At 37.4% G+C, this 20,848-nt stretch overlaps 1 protein-coding gene across 8 annotated transcripts in view; it reads right to left on the bottom strand.

The window, feature by feature from the left end:
• The window catches only part of akap6 (A-kinase anchoring protein 6), a 337,540-nt gene that overhangs the window by 192,018 nt on the left and 124,674 nt on the right, over positions 1 to 20,848 (bottom strand). For all 8 annotated transcript variants that reach the window (XM_062968252.1, XM_062968251.1, XM_062968253.1 and 5 more), the window contains one exon: positions 15,366 to 15,488. In XM_062968252.1, the coding sequence (XP_062824322.1) occupies positions 15,366 to 15,488 (123 nt within the window). The remainder of the gene's footprint in view (positions 1 to 15,365; positions 15,489 to 20,848) is intronic.

Raw genomic sequence — 20,848 nt, 5'->3', positions numbered from 1 at the left:
GGAATAACAGCATCAGTAAGGCAACCATCAAAGATGGTTTCTCTATTTCAGATAGATTCCAAATATGAGTGATTAAACTATCCAGGTATAAATATATGCAACACAGATTGGTGTCTATTAACACAAAATGTTGCAACAAATTAATTCTCTTAATCAGTCATAGTCCTCTCTCTCCATCATCCCAGAATTTTTCAAGCTGCCTTAGATCTTGTTTGCTTTCACAGGTATAACAAATATTGCTGCTTTGCAATTGCCTACACCTACATGATAACTATCTATGTTTGTTTTGGTGATAATTGCATTCATGTTGACAATTATACATTGGAAACAAAACAAAGAAACTACAAGAACTCTTTGAAAAATTATTCGCCCTTGATTATTTGATAAGATAGGTCGCAAATTACCGTACCCTTTACAAAGGAGGACCTGCAAAATCTAATTGGAAGACTTGTTTTTGCACACAGAGAATGTAACCTACTCATTCATGAAAGCACTTAATTTAAGACAAATGCAACCTCCTGTTGCTACTTCTTCCTTTCCTTTCTTCCAAGGGCACTGGAGGTGTTACCCAACATGCCCCCCACTGCCATCACTCAGTTTGGGGCACTGTTGCGCTCCTGTTAACGCAAATAAAAGCAGCTCTGGCTAGAATGAGATTAGGATACTCAAAATTAATGATTTGTCATTTATTGAATGAAATTATTCATACTGCTGCTAAACTATTTGGGACTGTTCATCCTAGATTAGGTGTTAAATATTGATTCATTGGATACAAATGTGTCATTGGAAAATTCTGTTGGAGATCTTGTAGATCAGTGGTTCTTAACCCGTGGGTCCCCAGATGTTTTGGCCTTCAACTCCCAGAAATCCTAACAGCTGGTAAACTGGTTGGGATTTCTGAAGGTTGTAGGCCAAACCACCTGGGGACCCACAGGTTGATAACCACTGTTGTAGATGTATACTTAGAAAATATATATGTAAAATTGGAAAACAAGACACATGAGTTGGTTTAAATTCCTGATTTTATAGTAGATATAACTGATTTTAATGTTTGTGCATAGAGATACTTTGATTTACGGCTTTACCTTCTGCCTTTTCAGGGTTGAACACTCTTGTAAGCTCACTATTTCCTCCTGTTTGTGTATATTTATAATTATTTTATGTCCCGGCATGGAGTGCTTGCCATATATATGTTATGCTCCGCCCTGAGTCCCCTTCGGGGTGAGAAGGGTGGAATATAAATGTTTTAAATAAATAAATTCATTGGTGATAGGTCATTGAAATGGGCATTCATGACAGCTTGAGCATGCAGAAACTGTTGCAGAAGCTTTGAAATACTCAGAAATTATTGTGAACTTCAAGGGAAAACACATTGTTTGAGAGGTATCAAGTATGAAGAGGCAAAAGGAACAGATAGGTAATTTTGCTTTAGAATTAAAGCAGATTTATAAACCTCCCTCCTGCCTTCCCAAGGAAAGCAATCAGATTAGCATGCCTAACAGGAGAATCACTTGATGCATATGATCACTTCCTCTCCTACAGTAGCAAGCATTCTTGTTTGACTGAGGCTCCATCTACACTGCCATATAATGCCCTGAACTTCATTATATGAGACTACACTGACCATATAATGCAGTTTCAAAGCGTAGATCGGGCCTGAATCTAACAGAAGTAGTGGTGCTTCCCCTAATAAAATTCTTATGTTGTAAAATGACACAGCTCATTATATCATATTTATACTCCAGCATTAATTGGATATTTTAATGAGTAAACTGAATCTCTAAGAAGATATTGCAAAACAATAACAATAAGTTAGTTATAACTAGTTATTTTCAAGGCTCTGATTAACCTCATCGGCTTTCCACTATGTTGTTGAAGCTGCATCATCTTTGGAGAGAGGGTTGGGAAGGAGCGAGACCATAGTTAGGGCAATGAAACTTTATGATAAGCCTTTCCTGTTGAAAAATCAATTAAATATTAAGACAACAGCAACCCTGTTCTGTATTTAAGATGGCAACTCTGAATGTGAGAAAAGGCTTCAAGTCAGAGCCTTTCAGCAATGTATAATCCTCACTGTGACATTAGTTCTCCTTTCCCACCATATTTTCTGATTCTACAGCAAGCAGAATGAGCTGTCTTATTGCCTTCGTTCGTCTATTAGCATTTGAGGAAGCCAAATGCTGATGTCATAGTGCTGGCAAATCAAGCATTTATGGATATTTTTCAATGAATGGACATTTTGTACTCCCAAAGCTACTTTTCAGCAAAATTCCAGGGAATGACCTTTTTTTTTTTCAATTCTTGAATCAATTGTGTTCACTTAAAGTAAGCACTTTAGCTGATTACCATATCAGTCAGTCACTGGCAAACCATTAAGAAGGCAAAAACCTGTGAAGTCTGTGTACAGATTTGATGGATTCTAGAGAAGATAAAACTGGAACTAGAAATATGGAAATGGAAAATGAGAAAATCCTGTCAGACAGGTTTGACTTGCAAATATTAGCAATAAATTCCTTGTCTTTGATTAATATCATGATGGTACATAAATTAAACCATATGTAAAGTGATCGACTTCCATAACGGTTGGTAAGCAGCTGGCTCCAGGTTTCCTGGATTGCTTGCCATTTTATATGACTTAATTAGTGAATAATCAAAATAGTGATTTGAGAGAAGGGGGGACTATCCCTAGCAGTTGGTAGAATTTTTTAAACGAGACAACTCCTATTCTGTGCAAATGAAATTAGGACTTATTTGATAACATCCATGTATTGATTTCATTATTACCTTATCTTTCCATTCTGAAAACTTAGGTGATCTATGAACATCTATTTGAAAGTTTTTTTTTATTTAAGAATAGTATGGGAAAGTAAATAAAACATTATTAAAATCAAATTTCATAATGAGAGATTCAAACAACCCTCAAATGGTTATCTATGAGCACTATTTTTCACAGTTTCCTAACAATATTGATTCCCACAGAACTGTAGTTAGATGAGTCCAGGATTTTTTTTAATCAAAGTCAATTTCTTGTTTGATGGTGGAATCTGCAATGCAAGAGGTAACTATAGCAATCTTTTCTCAAGTATCTCTAATGAAGGAGAGTCCATAATCTCCTGAAACAGTATATCCCTGTGTCAAGAGGTTCTCATTGTGAAGTTTCTAATTGTTTTTAGGTCATATAAGCTTCTCTACAATTTTCACTCATTGGGCCTGCCCTCTGGAGAAACGCAGAAGTAAGTTTTCTTGTGTGTCTTTAGTAAAATCATGGAAAGAAAAAGATGGAAGAGCACATCACCTTCTTAAATGGAGCAAATGTGTCATATGAAAGGTTAGAATACCTTAGGTCATCTTACCACACGCTGTGTATGGCTTTGGCATCAACAGTTCCCTCAATGGCACTGGAATCTAACAGGAAATAGTGAAACTCACAAATTCTGTCAATGGGTCTGACAGATGTTCCTATCCTGTCTATGAAATATGGTGGAGTGTCTTTTGGAATATTCTGTTTCATAATCTTCTCTGCAGATATGTCAATACGGACTACATTGATTAAATGCAAAGAAATGCAGTGATTTTGTATTTTATACATTTAAAAGCTATGTATTGCACAAAAATAGAATCTATTTTAATATAGTTTGCTGTATTATTATCACAACGACATTGTCTGACACAGCAAACAAGAAAGATATGCTGTATTATTATTATTATTATTATTATTATTATTATTATTATTATTATTATTATTACCCCACCTTTTTCAACCCTGAAGGGGACTAAAGGCGGCTTACAAATTCAATGATGCACAGGTAAACAATAAAATACATCTCATCAAAATATAAACAATCTAAACATATAAGCAATTAAAACACATATCAATCATTTAACAGATTAAAACCATATAAAATGCAGAGTTATGATCTCATGTGCAAATTGTTCTTATTAGGTAAGAAGCTATATAAATTTTATATACTTATATAGCTAAGGGAAATTATTTTTTGACCCAAACATTGCCATTAAGGCTGAGGTTTCTAGAAAATGTAGTCATAGGTCTGTATTTAATTGCTCATTCCAAATAGACCATTGATTCACCTAGACATTGAATCACTGGATATTGGATAAGTCAATAATTAGTATATCTATTCAGCAGACCTACTGTAGTTTTGACTAGCAAATGAATTTTGGGAACCAAAGTAACTTCCAGGTTCTGTTAATACGGAGTTGACAATATAAAGCAATTTTCCCTACCAGTCTCAAACATGTCAATGCTCAAAAGAACAAAAAACAAAATGCAGTGCTATTTTTGTTCAGCTTGACATTCAATTTGTCATTTAGAACTTCAAAACTACTACTCTTTTTTTGTATTTTTGGTACCTAGTTTAAGCATTTTACTTTACTAGAGATATTTATTTTAAATCTGAGATAATTCTCCCCCCCCCCATCCCCTCCCCCGGGTAACTTCTTTAAAATGTCATTTAGTGCCCCAAACAGATGAAAATGAAATAAAGCCCAAAATATAAACTGGGTCAAGGACTCAAAAGAAAGGGAATGCCATTACTCTTTGTGTGGCGCTATTTTTCTTAAAGCTTCATTTTTCATGGAACCTTTTCTAGATGTTCTTTTCATCCAAGCAAGCCTGAACGAGCCATGGCAACATTTAATTTACTGTTTACTTAAAACAGGCTTGTGTTGAATAGTTTATAATCATGCACTTCACAAGAGATGTGCCATGCGGGTGCCTCATGTAGCAAAAGAAAACCTAAAGGACCCCAGAGTAGGTTGGGTAATTTCATGTAATTGAAGCAGAGCATAGATGCAGCTGGATGTGATGCTGCCTCAAGATGATATGGATGTGTTTGATAGGAAAATTGGAAAAGATGAGGTATTCTTCTTCATTAGAAAAAAATAGACTTGCTGTCCTAGAAAAGATTCATTTAACATAACATATCAAGTATACAATGCAGCTTGATTTACAGGTGCACCTATTAACCAGTAATAATGTTGACTGAAGAAGTAAAATATGATGAATAAAGATAGACCAAAACTCTGGGGCTTGATTTGCAATTTTACAGTTGCACAAAATTCAGACTTGGCGTATAATTTGCTGCAGAAGCACAAATAGCGAAATCCAGCAACAGATTAACCAGTGACACATTGGTCTTATGGGGAAAACTCTTTTTCACAAACTGTAAGCATCATAGCAAACAAGAGGAAAATAGATGGTAGTCGGTTTCTTGTTACATTATTTCCATTTAGGTGTGTGTCTTTTTCTTCCTCAGTCATCAAAGCTGCGCTTGTTACTTCCCAAAGAAAATAATCTGACACATCAACTCACTGAATATGTTTAGTGTCAAGAAGACAGTTTTACAAATAGGACAATAAACAGATTGATACTTCTAACTATTGTCCACATTTGAACTCAAGATTCTAATTTGCTTAGCGTAAAACATATGAGAAAAGAACGTTAAAAGAATGAGAAATCTAGAGAGTTCAGTTTAGTGGAATGCAGGTACAGTGCTCATCTGTATTCCCCAGGGTTCAATAAAACTGTTTCCTGTTCCCCTGCCAATATGAACATGTGGGTCTATACATGGGAAATGAAAGAGTCGATTATAGGCACTACTGTTTTAGAAAGAGGAAGAAACTTCAACTGGATGATTACACATATGGGATGTCCATGTGACATTATAAGCTGAGTCCTTTTCCTTGTTTGTTTGAAACACATGCTCATGCACATAGCCTGATTGTTCCTATTTGTAGTGGAAATAGTTAAATACATCATGGAGCATCTTAAATCTGTCAGTTTAATGTCTCTGATGTGTTCCTTTCCAGAAAACCAGATTTTGAAAAATCAATTTCCTTTTAGGCTTTGGTAGTTGATACGATAAACAAACTATGGACCATAGTCCCATGATTTGTTTAGCTTTTTCTCCTGAAAGCACAAATGGATCCTAGGTTTTTGGCTTGTTGCTTCACGAAACTTGTTCATAGTCTTTCAGATGTGAAGGTCTTCCAATCACTGTCAAACTTCAAATGTGTCTAGTTCAGTGATGACAACCTTCAGGCACATTTTTTCTTGCTACACTCTAGTCTCAGGATAGATAGTTTGTGCAGACTGTTCTTAAGTATTCATCTCCACCAAGTTATTCCCTTATGTGTACATAACAAAGGCAGCCTTGGAGGTCACTTCTAACTTGGCAATTCTGATTCCATGATTCTAGTTTGTTCCTTCTACATTCTGTTCTTGTCTCCCATTCAGGTTCATGAGATCACCCAATGTCTTCTGCTACCTGTCAGAATCTGCATGCTATCTGTCACAACCTCGAACAATGGTTATTTGTCTGCCTTTTCCTAAACACTGTCCTATTTTGTTAGGAATTTGAACCTCACTGTGTTTGCTACCTATGGACTAGAAGGTCTCATTTTCTGTAATTCAAGATGTCTCTCTGTTCCTGATGTCTACTCAGTTCACAAAGGAAGAGATATTGTAATAACATTTTTCTTCCTGATTTGCATATCATACTTCTGTAGACACATCATTTTGTTTTGCAGATGCTCTGATGCACAGAGTTACTAACTCTACCCTGCCCATATTTTTGAAGTTTATGTTCAATCTAGACTTCTAATCTACACACAAACATGATGGCTTTTCTCTGTCTCAGGAAGTAATCTTTCAACTGTTTCAGACAGACTCTGGGTACAAAGAGGAGAGAACAAGGGGGATCAGTGGGCCCTTCCAGACAGACCGTATATCCCAGGATCTGGTCCCAGGTTTTCTGCATCAAACTGGATTACATGAGTCCCCGTTGCCAGATAATTTGTGATAAACAGAAAACCCGGGATCAGATCCGGGGATATACGGCCTGTCTGGAATGGCCCAATTTGTCTGACAGAAGCTGCAAGCTAGTGTGAGCGAAAGCTGTGGTTAAGCCTGGCAAAGTTATGGGTTGACTTCTTCCCAAACCTGGATCTACATGCCCTTTGATGACCTCTTAAAGCTGATTATTTTGACAGACAGAAGTACCTGAAGTTGTCCTCTTCTAATCCTATAGCTACTAAAATTTAAAAAGCCGCCAAGATAAAAAAAAAGCTGTTTCTGTGAAAAAGGAGGTCTACCAAATGCTGTATGGTACATGTTTGTTATTGGAAACATCATTTTCATGGCTAACTGAAGCCAATGAAACAATGGTTTGAAGGATTATTTTCTCAACTTCTTATGCTCTGATTTTGGTTTGTGACTTCTATAGCAACAGTCATTAAGGATTTGTAGAATATATCTGCCGATTAGCTTCAGACCCCTATTCCACATTTTCCTCTGTTGCAAAGTGACATATTCCACACATGTTGCATTTATAACCTTAGTTCTGAGAAACCTCAACACACACCTTAGAATGTCTTCTATAACTTTTGTTTCTTTCCCCTCCTCCTTGGCTCCTTTATTAATCACATGGGGACTGTAGAGAGGAAAGTAGACTAGAACTTGGGCATGCAACTATGAAAGAATTAGGCAACTTGATTATAAATATATATCATTGAATATCAAAGTCAGGATCATCCAGGCCACAGCATTCCTGATTTCCTGAAGAAAATTGATAGGAAGAAAATCAATTCACTTAAAATATGGTCCTAGAGGAAAGGTCTATAGATACCATGGAATGCCAAAAAGATAATTAAATGATTCCTCAAGCAAATAAAACCTGAAATCTCCTTAGGTGCCAAAATAAACTCAGGGTATCATGCTTTGACCATATCAGGAAAATACATGATTCATTAAAAATGATGATAATGCTTGCCAGAATGGAATTACATCACATTGGTGGTGGATAAACTAAATCAAAAATTTCTACCCATGATCCTGGGTCTGTAAGATCTTATCAGGGCTATTACATGCAAGGTATTTTGGTGACTTATCATTCATTGAGTCTCCATGAGTCCAAGCTGTCTTGGCAGCAATTAACAAAATAACATGCTTCCGAGGCCTTTGGAGGTAAATAAAATGACCAATTGTTGGTATTCCTCTGACAATGAGTCAGAGGTTTCTCCTATTCAATTTGAAATTCTTATCCTCTGTATCTACTGGTTCCTACCAGCTTTTTCCTGACTTGCTTGTGCTAAAAAACATCATTGACATCCTAACTTAGCAGTATTTCCAAAGAGTGTTGTAAATATTGTCAAATAACTTCTTTATTCTTTATCCAGCTCAATACGCCAGAATTCATTTTAACACCGCAAAGTGTTATGTTCTTGACAAATACACCAACATGTCTTGAATAGTTGTTAGGGCAAGTGGCTTCATTTCTGTAGTACCTGTGAGGCAGTTGTGTATGTACTTTTTATATTCTTGCTTCTATGGGACTTCTGCCATTGCTAGGAGTCTCATGAAAGCAGGAATGGGACACTGTGACTTTCTAGTCGCAGAAACAGCAACGGCATGGGCCGAATCTTTCCCTTCTTCACTGCACTGATGGTGGGGATGGCGGCAGTGGCCTGTGTGGACAGTGGAATATGACCCAATCTTGCTGTCCACTCTGGCATGAGGTTTTGGGGGAGCTTTGGCCAAACTCCAGAGCATCCCCCTCTTTTCTTCATATGGGGCTAAACACTTTTGCCATGCAATAAACAGTTGCCGAACATTGTGAAGCCAGCCAGGAGTGACTGTTCAGTGAGTACAGGTAGAAATGCCCTTGGTTTACAAAAGCTTATACTACCAGTTTCTTTCTCTCAATTTCTAAGGTTCTATAAGTTCCCTTTCCAATGATATTTTAGAATAATGTGGCTATTTCTTTCTTTTCTTCTTACAGTTGTCTTTGTTTCTACATGGCAATGATAAGATTTGTTATCTTCCTCTTTCTAAAGTCCAGATGATAGCATTTAAAAAAATACCCGTATTTACTCAAATCTAGTGCACCATCAAATGTAATACACACCTCAATTTTCAAAACCCTGAGACCAAAAAACGTATTTGCTGGCAAATGTAATGCACAGGGGCAAAAAGTGCACTTTGAAAAGTGTGAGGACACCAAATTTTTCAGCAATTGAAAAGAAAACTAGAGAAATAGGTAACCCTCAAGGAGCCTCTCTTTCAGCTTTCTTAAGTGAAGCTATACTGTAGAACGAATGCAACATGACACCACTTTAATTGCCCTGGCTCAATGCTATGGAATCCTGGGAACTGTAGTTCTACAAGCTCTTTAGCCTTTTCTGCCAAAGAAGGCTGGTGCTTCTCCAAACTACAAATCCCAGGATTCCATACAGTGAATAATTGCATTCTCAGTGTTATCAGACAGCATATTACTTACAGTATAGGTGCATCTTTTAAAAGGTAAAGATTTTCCCCTGACGATAAGTCCAGTCGTGACTGACTCTGGGGGTTGGTGCTCACCTCCATTTCTAAGCCGAAGAATCGACGTTGTCCGTAGACACCTCTAAGGTCATGGGGTCAGCATGACTGCATGGAGTGCCGTTACCTTCCCGCCGGAGCAGTACCTATTGATCTACTCACATTTGCATGTTTTCAAACTGCTAGGTTGGCAGGAGCTGGGGCAAACAGCGGGCGCTCATTCCGCTCCCAGGATTTGAACCTGGCACCTTTTGATCTGCAAGTTCAACAGCTCAGTGCTTTAACGCACTGTGCCACCAGGGGCCCCTGGTGCATCTTAAGTGATTCCAAAGTCCTTGGGTGAATCTGCTCTGGAATGAATGCAGTCTGACAACAGGAGAAGGATTGGTAATGATGGCAATGATAGGACAGAGACAGTTTCAATAGAAAAGGTCTTGCTGTAAACAGAACTTAATGATCCTAAAGTAGGCATCAGTTTGTTGTTAGAAAGTGCACACAATTTTATTTAGTGAGGTCCTTGCCTTAGCAGAAATGTTTTTGCTCATGCAAATTGAGACACACAATTTCTAACCAATCCTTTGTTTCCCACAGTCACATTCTGTTGTGGAGACTCTGACAAAGTTTAGGAGCAGGTTTTGACAGAGACCTGGAGAGCAATATGGTAACTGGGGGTTGAGGATAAGGAATGTTCTGTGAACCGTGTGGCAGAGTAGACTCATATAATCAGATTCAAAGTATATAATGTGGATTATCTGATTTGATAATCTGGATTATATGGCAGGGTAGAAAGGGACTGAAATTGGAAGTAGCCTTTCCAAACTCTGTCTTTGCAGGTGGAAATGGAACCAGTGGCCACTTAGGCAAAGTTACCATTGAACACAACCCATGATTACTCTCAGTCTATTACTATTCAAAGTACATTTATCATACACTATTTCAGCATAATGTACATTAACACAAATGCAGACGTTATTGTGCAAGATCAATCTCACGGTTTGCAATGTGAATAGAGTGAGTGAACGGGAAAACATACATCCCTTCCTTTTTTTCAAAGACTAAAATCCTACTGTGCATTGCAAATAAACATTTTCCACACCAGGAAGAATTCAGACAAATCTACATGTGAGGACATGTTCCAGAACTCACTGTGTGAAGCCGTGGGATGTATCTCACAGAGGAACTGACTGCAGAAGCACCTGTCCTTTTCTCTACTTGGGTAGTACCAAATGTAAATACTATATCAAGATAATTTTGACACTGCACTTAACAGGAACTTAATTTCATAGACTTCTGTTTAAACACAGATTAGAATTACTGCCGGAACAAAACCAAATGAAAAGTTGACATTCCAATTAAAAACTCTATAGATCACAATGGAATGACTATATCTTCCAACTACAAATGATCCTCTGTTTTTTGAAATGTACATGTCTACTCAGAAGTAAGCTTTAATGAATTTAATGGGATTTACTCTATGATAGGTGCATACAGGATTGCAACCTGAATCATCTGTGTTTAGAAAGTAGATGGTAGAATTGAGTTTATGTCAAAAAAGAATGTTGGGGTGTGTTCTGTCCCTGGAGCTAATTCTCAGTTGCCTTATCTTCAGGAAGAACAGAGTTGGAAACTCAGAACAAAAGGTTTAACAGTAAACAAAAAGTAATTTAATTGTATTGAAGATCAGTACCCTAACTCCTCCCAGGGGCTGCTTAACACACAATTACTTGAAAGAACAGATGAAAACTCAGAACTTAACTGGTTTCTCTTGACTACTTCTGAAGAGATCTTCTTTCTAACCTCTTTTCTATGTCCTTTTCTGGCATTGTCTTCCGTTAACACCTCCTGTTAAGTCTCTTTTCTTCCTTATACTGCAGACTTGGTTCCTTGATACTTGAAACTTGTTTCCCCAAGTCTTGAACTTATTTCTTCAATGTTTCACTTCTTAAAGTTTGACAGTTTCCTAAACCTTAGACTTCTTAAGCTGAGTCTCCTTAACCTTAGATGTGAAAGATATTGCAGTCGCAAGGCTCTTGGGCACGTTTAGACTGACTAACTGGCTGCAAAGGAGTTGCTCAGGATGGTTGCAATCTCCACTTCTTGTGGGAGGGCGGTGCTTAAAGGTACAGGGTCTAATTAAGGTTCCCTCCTACAGAAATGGCGCTCCATGCAGTCATGCCGGCCACATGACCTGGAGATGTCTATGGACAATGCCGGCTCTTCGGCTTAGAAATGGAGATGAGCATCAACCCCCAGAGTCGTTCACGACTGGACTTAAGGTCAGGGGAAACCTTTACCTTTACCTACAGAAAACTATACAAAAGGGAATTGAACTCATTCTAACTATAAGGACAACTGAGGCTTGACAAAGAAAATAGTAAAAGCCTGTGGGGGGCATGCAAGTATGCATAAGTAGTAGGTAGCATTCAAATTGCTTATCAACTTATAGTGGCCTCATTAATTTGATAAGGTTTTCTTAGCCAAGAAATACTCTGAGGTGGTTTTCCCAGTTCCTTCCTCTGAATATAGTCTACAGTACCTGGTAATCATTGGCAGTTTCCCATCTAAATAATAATCAGGACTGAGTCTGCTTAGCTTCTAAGATCAAGTGAGACATAATTATGGCTCTTTCCAAAATGAAATAATTATTATTGTTAGTGTTATTATTTATATCCCACTTTATTCTCTTAACAAGATTCAAAACAAAACTCAATGAAGTAAATGTGCATAAGAGGAGCACCATATCATATACTTTGACTAGAAATGTTGAGACAGTATTTCATCCCATTTTGTAGCAGGTTACATTTTCAGGGACCCAATGACCTAGTATGTCTTCAGAAACAATTCTGTGTGAATAAATAAACCTTCATTGTAGTGCAGTGATGAGGAGAGTTAGTCCTACTGCAATTCCCTTCCCTTCATCTAATCAACACTGGATTTTCTGGCAAGGACTTAGAGGAGTTGCAATCCAATAACATCTGGATGCTTGCATGTCCCTCACTTCTGTGTCGGTCATTGTGGCCAATGTCAAACACAACAATTGCCACAATTGGAGCTGTGATGTTTTCAGTTTTGAAAAGAATGGTTTTCTTTGTTTTCTTTACTTATATTTAGAGAACTATTCCACAATTGAATATTTTAACAAGTTGCCAAGCCTTAATTTTAAGTTTTAATCTACAGTAGAGTCTCACTTATCCAACATAAACGGGCTGGCAGAATGTTGGATAAGCGAATATGTTGGATAATAAGGAGGCATTAAGGAAAAGCCTATTAAACATCAAATTAGGTTATGATTTTACAAATGAAGCATCAAAACATCATGTTAGACAACAAATTTGGCAGAAAAAGTAGTTCAATACGCAGTAATGCTATGTAGTAATTACTGTATTTATGAATTTAGCATCAAAATATCACGATATTTTGAAAACATTGACTACAAAAATGTGTTGGATAATCCAGAATGTTGGATAAGCGAGTGTTGGATAAGTGAGACTCTACTGTATATGCTATCCCAATTTAGTAGCATTGTACTGCACATGTACTGTATATATGAACTGACCAGATACAAAGACATTGTCATGTTTGTCTGTTTCAATATTAAAAAATCCATAAAATTTCATCAGATACAGGGACAGAGGCCTCTGTGAACACACACACACACACAGAGGTGGTGAAAGGACAGGAATGTGAATTGTAATAGAAATGGAAAAAACTCATGAGTATGGTGATAAGGTGACAATTTCAATCTCAAATGATTGTCAAAAAACAGGAGTGGGCAAAGTGGGGCCCATGGGCCCCACACTTTTCCTAAGACAATTTTTGTGGATCTAGCCACCTCCTATTCCAGACATCTAAAATATTTTAATGCTGTTTTACAAACCCAATGCCTTGCAAGAGGTATAGAGGGCATTCATGCCATAATTTAGACTCAAGAGACATCCTGTAGTTAAGAAAAGTCTTTCGGGACATAAAATTGCCTATGGAATCCTAAACTATAATGAAAATATCTCCAAATATTCTAAGAGGGCATCTGAAATTATTTTTAAAATATACTTTTTGTGTGTGTGTTGGGCATGTAGCATGGATGGCTACTGCAGCCCCGCAGCCTCCCTTGTCATAAAGAGTAATTAAAAGCATGAAAATGTGAGACAAGTTTTGCATACAAGCCAGGATAAGAAGATACACATAGAACATTGGAGTAAATGCTTGGCGCAGTGCATTCATATGTTTACAAGATCAGTCAAGCATGAAAGCAGGCATGAAAGTCCTAGTTAGTAGATGTAATGACAATGAAAGTGTTATGATTGAGCCTCATGGCTCTGTTACTGACAGACGTGGGCGTAAGACTCCTCGAGAGTTAGATACTCTCGAGGAGCGAGAAAGAAAAAGACTGCGAGACATTTTTGCAGCACCATCTGACGAAGAGTCTTTTGAGGGGTTTACGGAGAGAATGGAGGAGGGGCTGGTTAGCTCGGAGGAGGATGAGATGGATTGGACTCGGGTGAGGGAGGAATTGGGTGCCACTGGCCATAATGGGATAGAAGATGAATGGGGACCTTCAGGATTAGACCCATGGTATAGCTGGAGGGATGGGACGGGATCCACAGCTGGAGATGCTGTGGGGCGTAGTCAGAGGTGTTCCAGCTCTGATGAGGAAAGTGATGAGGAAACGCCCGGGTTAAGGAGGACAGCTGACAGTGATGAGGATTTGTAACTGGCATAAAATGGGGCTTGGGAGCAATTGCAAATTGCGTTGGGCAAGGTAATCTGGACGAACGCTTGGGATCTGTGTGGGACGCTTTCCTGAAGACTGGTGTGTTTTCGTGTGCTGATACGTAAGTTGTTTTGGAATTCAGGGTCAGACGGCGGGAGGAATTGTGTGGGCATTTGTTTGTGCAAACCTGTGCTTACTCTTATTAGCTTGACCTTCCGTCGTCTTCTTGACGGACGCCATCTCCTGCCTTGAAAACTCGGACTGAACTGACCACGGCTTGTCTTCCCCCTTCTTGGACTTGGAAACTACAAACGTCTGCTTCTGGCTTTGATCTACGGAAAAGAACTGGGTCTACTCTACTGCTACAATCCTTGGCTGATCTGTTCGTGTTGGAAATCCTGTCTGCTGTGTGTGTGGGAGCGACGCAAGTTACTCTAAGCACAGTGTTGGCAGCAGAGAGGAATCTGCTGCCAATTAGTTGCATTCTTTTGTATCTTTTGTTCCTCGGCTTTTGTTTTGTTTATCCCCAGGCTGAAGCAAGCAGTTTGTTTTTACCCGGATTAAACTCCGGTTTAATCCGGTTTATCTTTTGAACGTTTTTCCTTGTCCCTTTTTGCTCCTAAAGGCTAATACTGCCTGGCCCTTGTATTTTACGGGCATTTTTGAGTTCTGTAATCCAATAAACTCTGTTATCTTGAACCTTGTGGTGTTCTGTCCTTGACAGAAAGTTTTAATAAGTGTAACATTGCTTCTGTCCTGACCTCTGGCAATGGAGTTTGTGGATATATCCTAATTCAGCTGTTTCTCTTTCAAATGTTCCATTATTTTCCCCAACTGTTAAGCTTTAAAATGTAAGCAATGTAGCATTTTGTGATAATGAGCATATATTAATATTTTCAGAAAAGTAATAATTAATATCAGAGTCCTTGTTTATATTTCACCAATTATAGGAGGAAAATGTTTTTTCTTCAGTTTCTTATTTTCTGTATGAGGTGACATTTGATTTTGGGGGGGGGGGGATAATAGCAATTGGTTCCAAGACTTTGAGAATTCTGGGAATAATAATAATAATAATAATAATAATAATAATAATAATAATAATAAGTACTGTTTCTTTCAGAGTATTTGCTTAAGAGCTCAAATGGGGAATCTGATTTCTTTTCAAAGCATAAATGGACTGAAATTACATTGCTATCACTGGCAAGAGTATGTTATTCCTTTCCTTAAAATGATCCACATTGGAAATTAATTTAAAAACACAGAAAGCCAGGAAGGTTCTTTTCATTAGTGACTTAAAAGACAATAGTTTTCTCTTACCAAGTGTGTTTCCAGGTAGAGTTTAAGGCTGTCTGTCTCTGCCTTAGGAGGTGTCCAGTTCTCAGTGGTTTCCATAGCCTCGTTTAACCAGTGAATGAATTCGTCCAACTTGCTCACAAATCCCTTTCACCGTAAGAAAAAAGAACAAGAAGAAGGCATAGCTGTTAGTAAAGCTATAATCTAGTAGATAGATTTACTTCTGGTTTGTTTGAAAAGATTTGTGGGAAAAAACAAAACCTTTTGACACTTCTACAGGTCACAAGTTCCAGGAGAATCAGGAGAAACACACTTCTTCCCTTCTTCTTCCTCTGCTGATGTCCAGCATGGAGTGCCTGCAATGGCCAGACGTGGTCATGGAGTTCTGCAGATGCCTAGTATTGGCAATATGGACCTGATCCTTTCCCCCTGATGAGCACAGGTGGCCTGTGTGGACAGTCAATTGGTCCACATCAGACCTGGTTCTGCTGTTAATGCTGCGCTAAAGCCATGGGATACTCTGGAGTTTCAGTGTGGCTGAAACTCTGGAGCATTCCCCAGCTTCTCTTAATAGAGGGCTAAATTGGATTATTTTGACTTTCCCTGTGATGAGGACAAAAAGTTCCAGAATGCTGTTGGGTCAACTAAGAACAACTGCAGAGTAAATGCAGACTATTAAGCCAAGTCAGGACCTTAAAACAAGTCTGATTTACCTGAAAGTGCTATAGACTAGACATGGGTCTTCCACATTGAAATCATTATTCTATCATTAATTTACAGACTTTTTTCTATTAATTCTCTTTTTTGGGGGGGGGGGGTTATTATGAGGAAGTTAAATTCAGTCCCTTTTCGCCCTTGCAAGTACTATAGGCAATTTTAGTAGGCTGTTGTGATTTTTTTGCCCCGAAACAAACCAGCAATTTTAAAATGAAACTGCTAGATATCTATTTCCAATTTTGATTTTTGATGCTTTAAAGGATTGTGTGGTCTAAAGGGCTTGTAGCCTGTTGTATGAAAAACAAAACAAAAACCACTATTCCTGGAAGCAAAAAATTCCTCCATTTTTTTCTGGTATGGAGGTATCAGGGGATTCTGTAAGGTCTATAAAACCAGTTTCACGAGGCCCATGAGCTGCACTAAAATAAATGGTGACTGCAACTACAGTTTGGCCTTAACGACATGGCTCTAACAACACGAAGTTCCAGAAATCACATAGAGTGCAGCAATTGTTTCTGTGTATGGCTGTGTATTAGGGACAAGGCAAACCAGTGTCTCAGTGCATATAGTCTCAAGAGAATAGGAAAGAGGATCTGCATGTAATGAGGAGAAGGTGCCATTCATAACAGAGGAATAGAAAACATGTTGTATGCACAAATATCCCCTGAAACAGTTCATCATCATCACCATCATAATCGGAAATGCTATCTGAAGTTGTGTGCAATCTAATCTATGACTAAATCTGAATTAATGATTTGGGACAGCTTCTCATTCTATAAATGTCATGTCCACATGACCTTGTTTACACATTTGTAAAACCAGCTTTTCTATCGTTCATTCCCCTGCATATTGCAACAAATAAAGAAACAGATTAACTTCCAAATCTATGTCATGAAAATCATAGTTGCATGTGATATTAAAATTGTGATTGTGATGCAGAAATGTACGCAACACTAATACCACAAAAGGGTTTGATTGATATTTGTTAAATTCCCCTGCATTAGCAGGATCAGTTGTAATGCCATCATCATGCGAAGATGTGGTTTGAGTTAAGGACATTAAATCATAAAAGAAATTTTGGAAAAGTAGAATAAAATAGGAAAAATATTACAATGGTTATCCTCTTACACAAGGGGGGAAGTCCATTGTCTAGTAGAAAGCAAACAGCACTATGATCCCACTACTTTTCAGATGATGCCTATAAAATGTTATGGAGACTGTTCAAAAGAAAACAACTGTAGAAATTGAAAATTATTTAGAATCCTAAAATCCTGACACTGAAAATTATTACTAGAGATAACTTTGTCCAGCCCTTAAATTTCATTGTCTAAGCAAACAGCACCATCTGGAGGCTTAATCACAGTATAGCTAGTTAGCTACATACAAAGAAAGCTTTATATACATTCTTTGAACACGATGTTATGATTTTCTTTCTATTTGTAGTTTCTTTTCAGCCAGGGTAATTGCTACCACACTTCACTCTATTCAAACACACAAACCATATTTACCTCTGGTCAACCACTTATAGGCATATAATTTCAGTAAACCCTATGCAAGGGGTTCTTATTCTGGGGTCTTGAGTTTGTGGCTAGATTTCATCTGTATTAGCAATACATGTGACTTGACCACAACAATTTTCATATCATATTTCAGTGGTTGAAGATAACTCAGCTATCATGTATACTTATCACTACTTTGGACATTATAGTCGACACAGGTCTCTGTCCTGTGTGATGAATGTCTATTTTACAGAAATGCTTTGATCCATATATTTTATGGAACTGAATTTTAATGTGTGTTTATAGAATGTTTATAGTATTTGTGTGTTTTTAACTGTGTTGTGACCTGTTTCGGGCCGTAGGGAGAGGTGGGTAAGAAATAAAATCATCATCATTATTATTACAAAAATCCATTAGATAGGTACAAAAATCTCATTGTAGCTAGCAGCATTTCTATTTATGTTGACCTGATGACATATTGACATATTCAGATCCTTTAAATTAGTAAGGTTGTGATGGTTCTTGTTGTGTTTATTCAAGTCCTGTTGAATAGAGGACAGATTTTAAATAGTTCAATAAATAATTAAATAGTGCCTTGACAAACTACAAATCCCAGAATTGTACCAATCAGACCTGCAACTTCCCTCCTATTGACCCTATAAGGATTTTCCTTATCTCTTCTTTCCCCCACTTTCTTATCTGTATAACTGCTTACTTTGGGGAGTGAGGGATTGGGAATTACAAACTCTTTTCACTATACCTTTATTATACTATTACTTGCCATGACTTAATCTGGTACAATTCTGGGATTAGTAGTTTGTCGAGGCACTATTTAATTATTTATTAAAATATTTATAACCTGTTCTCTATCTAGAGATCAACAAGACTTGAAGACACACAACAAGAACGATCTAAAGATCTCAGTGTAGCACACAACCATGACAACCTCACTAATTTAAAGGATTTAAGTATGTTATCAGGTCAACATAAAGAAAATGACATGATTTCAGCTAGCAACAATGAGATTTTTGTATCCATATAATGGATTTTTGTAATTATTATTATTATTATTATTATTATTTATTTCTCACCCGCCTCTCCCCACGACTCAAGGCATGTCACAGCACAGTTAAAAACACACAAATACCATAAAAATTTCTACAAATGCACATTAAAATTTAGTGTGAAGAAGACCTTTTGGAAACTGACTCTTTGACACAAGAGATTTTACAAAGAGGCAAGTTAAGGGACTTTTAATTAATGTTCTTTATGTTTTAAATTTATTATTGTAAATGGTTCTATAGGCAGATTAATCCAGTTTTAATCTTATTTCATTGTATGTTTTAGTTAAATGATTTTTGCAAGTGTTGTGTGTATAATTGTGGATTGCGTGATTGATTGTGATTGCATTGTTTTAAATGTTTTTAATTGTTTTAGTGTATTTTATTACTCTATTTAAATGTTCATTTTAATTGTACATTGTTTTTAAGGCACTAAACAGTTGCCTATGTATAAAGCCACCTTGAGTCCCCTTCGGGGTAGAGAAAGGCGGGGTAGAAATGTCGCAAATAAATAAATAAATACACCAGTAATTTCAAATTTATGGTGATGGTATAGTAGAATTTTCTTTTTCCGAGTCCCTTTGGGGAGAGGGAGAGGATATAAATAAAGTTTATTTTATTAATTATTATTATTATTGACAAGATTGATTCAAAATAACTTTCCATTGCTTCCCTCTGAAGTGAAGCAATGTGTGTGTGATTTGCCTGACGTCAGACAGTGGATTTCCATGGATGAGTTGGGGATTTGAACCCCAGTATCCTAACACAACATTCAAACCAGTAGGTACCATGATAGCTCTCACGTGTGCTTTTATTTCTTTTTTCAATCACATGTGGTTTTAGTTGTTTTTAAATCTTGTTAGCTACCTAGACTCACAGTCTTGAGGAAACACAAGTGATGAACAAAGTGATTGATGGATTAATTCCTTGAACATGGTACAACTACCATTTGAGCAGTATGGCTCAGAATTTAAAAAATAAGGGATTTAAAACTATACTTATAAATCTAACTGACTGGATCTACATTGCCATATAATGCAGTTCAAATCGCATTATATGGGACCTTAAATCTAGTCTAAGTTTCTGGATTAGTGTAAAATCTTAATGGTGCATCGTGCACATGTTTCTCTAGTGTGAAGGGGCATTCTACTACATTCTACTACTTCTTCCATCAAGGACTGAAATTATTGCTATACTGAGTTGATATTTTTCATTACATCAATAGATTTCATTTTCTGAGCTATATGTATGTGTACAGTACTCCTGGCAAATTTTTTACGCTGAATTTCCAAAGGAGATGCACTAGCAGCAGTAAGCCTCAAGGGGGTGTCACATCACCATGTCTGGGGACACTCTGTAGCAGAGCAGATGGAAAACTTTTTTATTAGCCAAACCTGAGCATTGGATTTGAGCCAGTGACATTTCTTTTTCTCCCTTGTAAATTTTGTAAGCTTAAAAAAAAGCCCATGCAAGTTGGAACCTGTAGTTGCGGACTGAAATGCAGTTGCGGATAAGTCCTATAGTTTTTGCAAATGATTGACAGTGAAATTGTGCAATTTATGAGCATTATATTGTGGCAGAATACCTCCTACAACATAAAGAATTTAACCTACGTTTTTCATGTATAAGCAAAACAAATTCTTCAGCTTCCTGCCATGCTACCTATAGTGTGTGGTATTTGAGGGTAGTTAAAGAAGGGGGGAAATCACAATTTCTTGCTTTTTTTTTTTTTGGCTTTTTTTTCGTGTCAGGAGCGACTTGAGAAACTGCAAGTCGCTTCTGGAGTGAGAGAATTGGCTGTCTGCAAGGACGTTGCCCAGGGGATGCCCGGATGTTTTTGATGTCTTGCTTAGATAGGCTGAAACATGAAGGGATCCAAGGATGGCAATTATTATAGGTCTGTGGGTCAACCTTCCTCCTGTAGATGTCTTTGAATTCTCAAAAAATTTAAAACAAACAAAAGTATACTTAAGTTTTGAAAACTGATTTTAAAAATATGTTAAATAATTGCTTTGAATCCCATTCAAGAAAGAAAGGAAGAAAGACAGGGAGGGAGGGCAAACCCCTAACCCAGTGTTTCTCAAACTGTGCTCCTCCAGGTATTTTGGACTTCAATTCCCAGAAATCCCAGCCACTTTACCAGCTGTTTGGAATTATGGGAGCTGAAATCCAAAACATCAGGAGGAGCACAGTCTGGAAAACTCTGCTCTAACCTATGTAAAATGTTAAT

The sequence above is a fragment of the Anolis carolinensis genome, chromosome 1, assembly GCF_035594765.1.
Source record: "Anolis carolinensis isolate JA03-04 chromosome 1, rAnoCar3.1.pri, whole genome shotgun sequence".
In the NCBI taxonomy this organism is placed as follows: domain Eukaryota; kingdom Metazoa; phylum Chordata; class Lepidosauria; order Squamata; family Dactyloidae; genus Anolis; species Anolis carolinensis.
The sequence above is the reverse complement of the archived record's forward strand: the minus strand, read 5'-3'. Positions and strand labels throughout refer to the sequence as shown.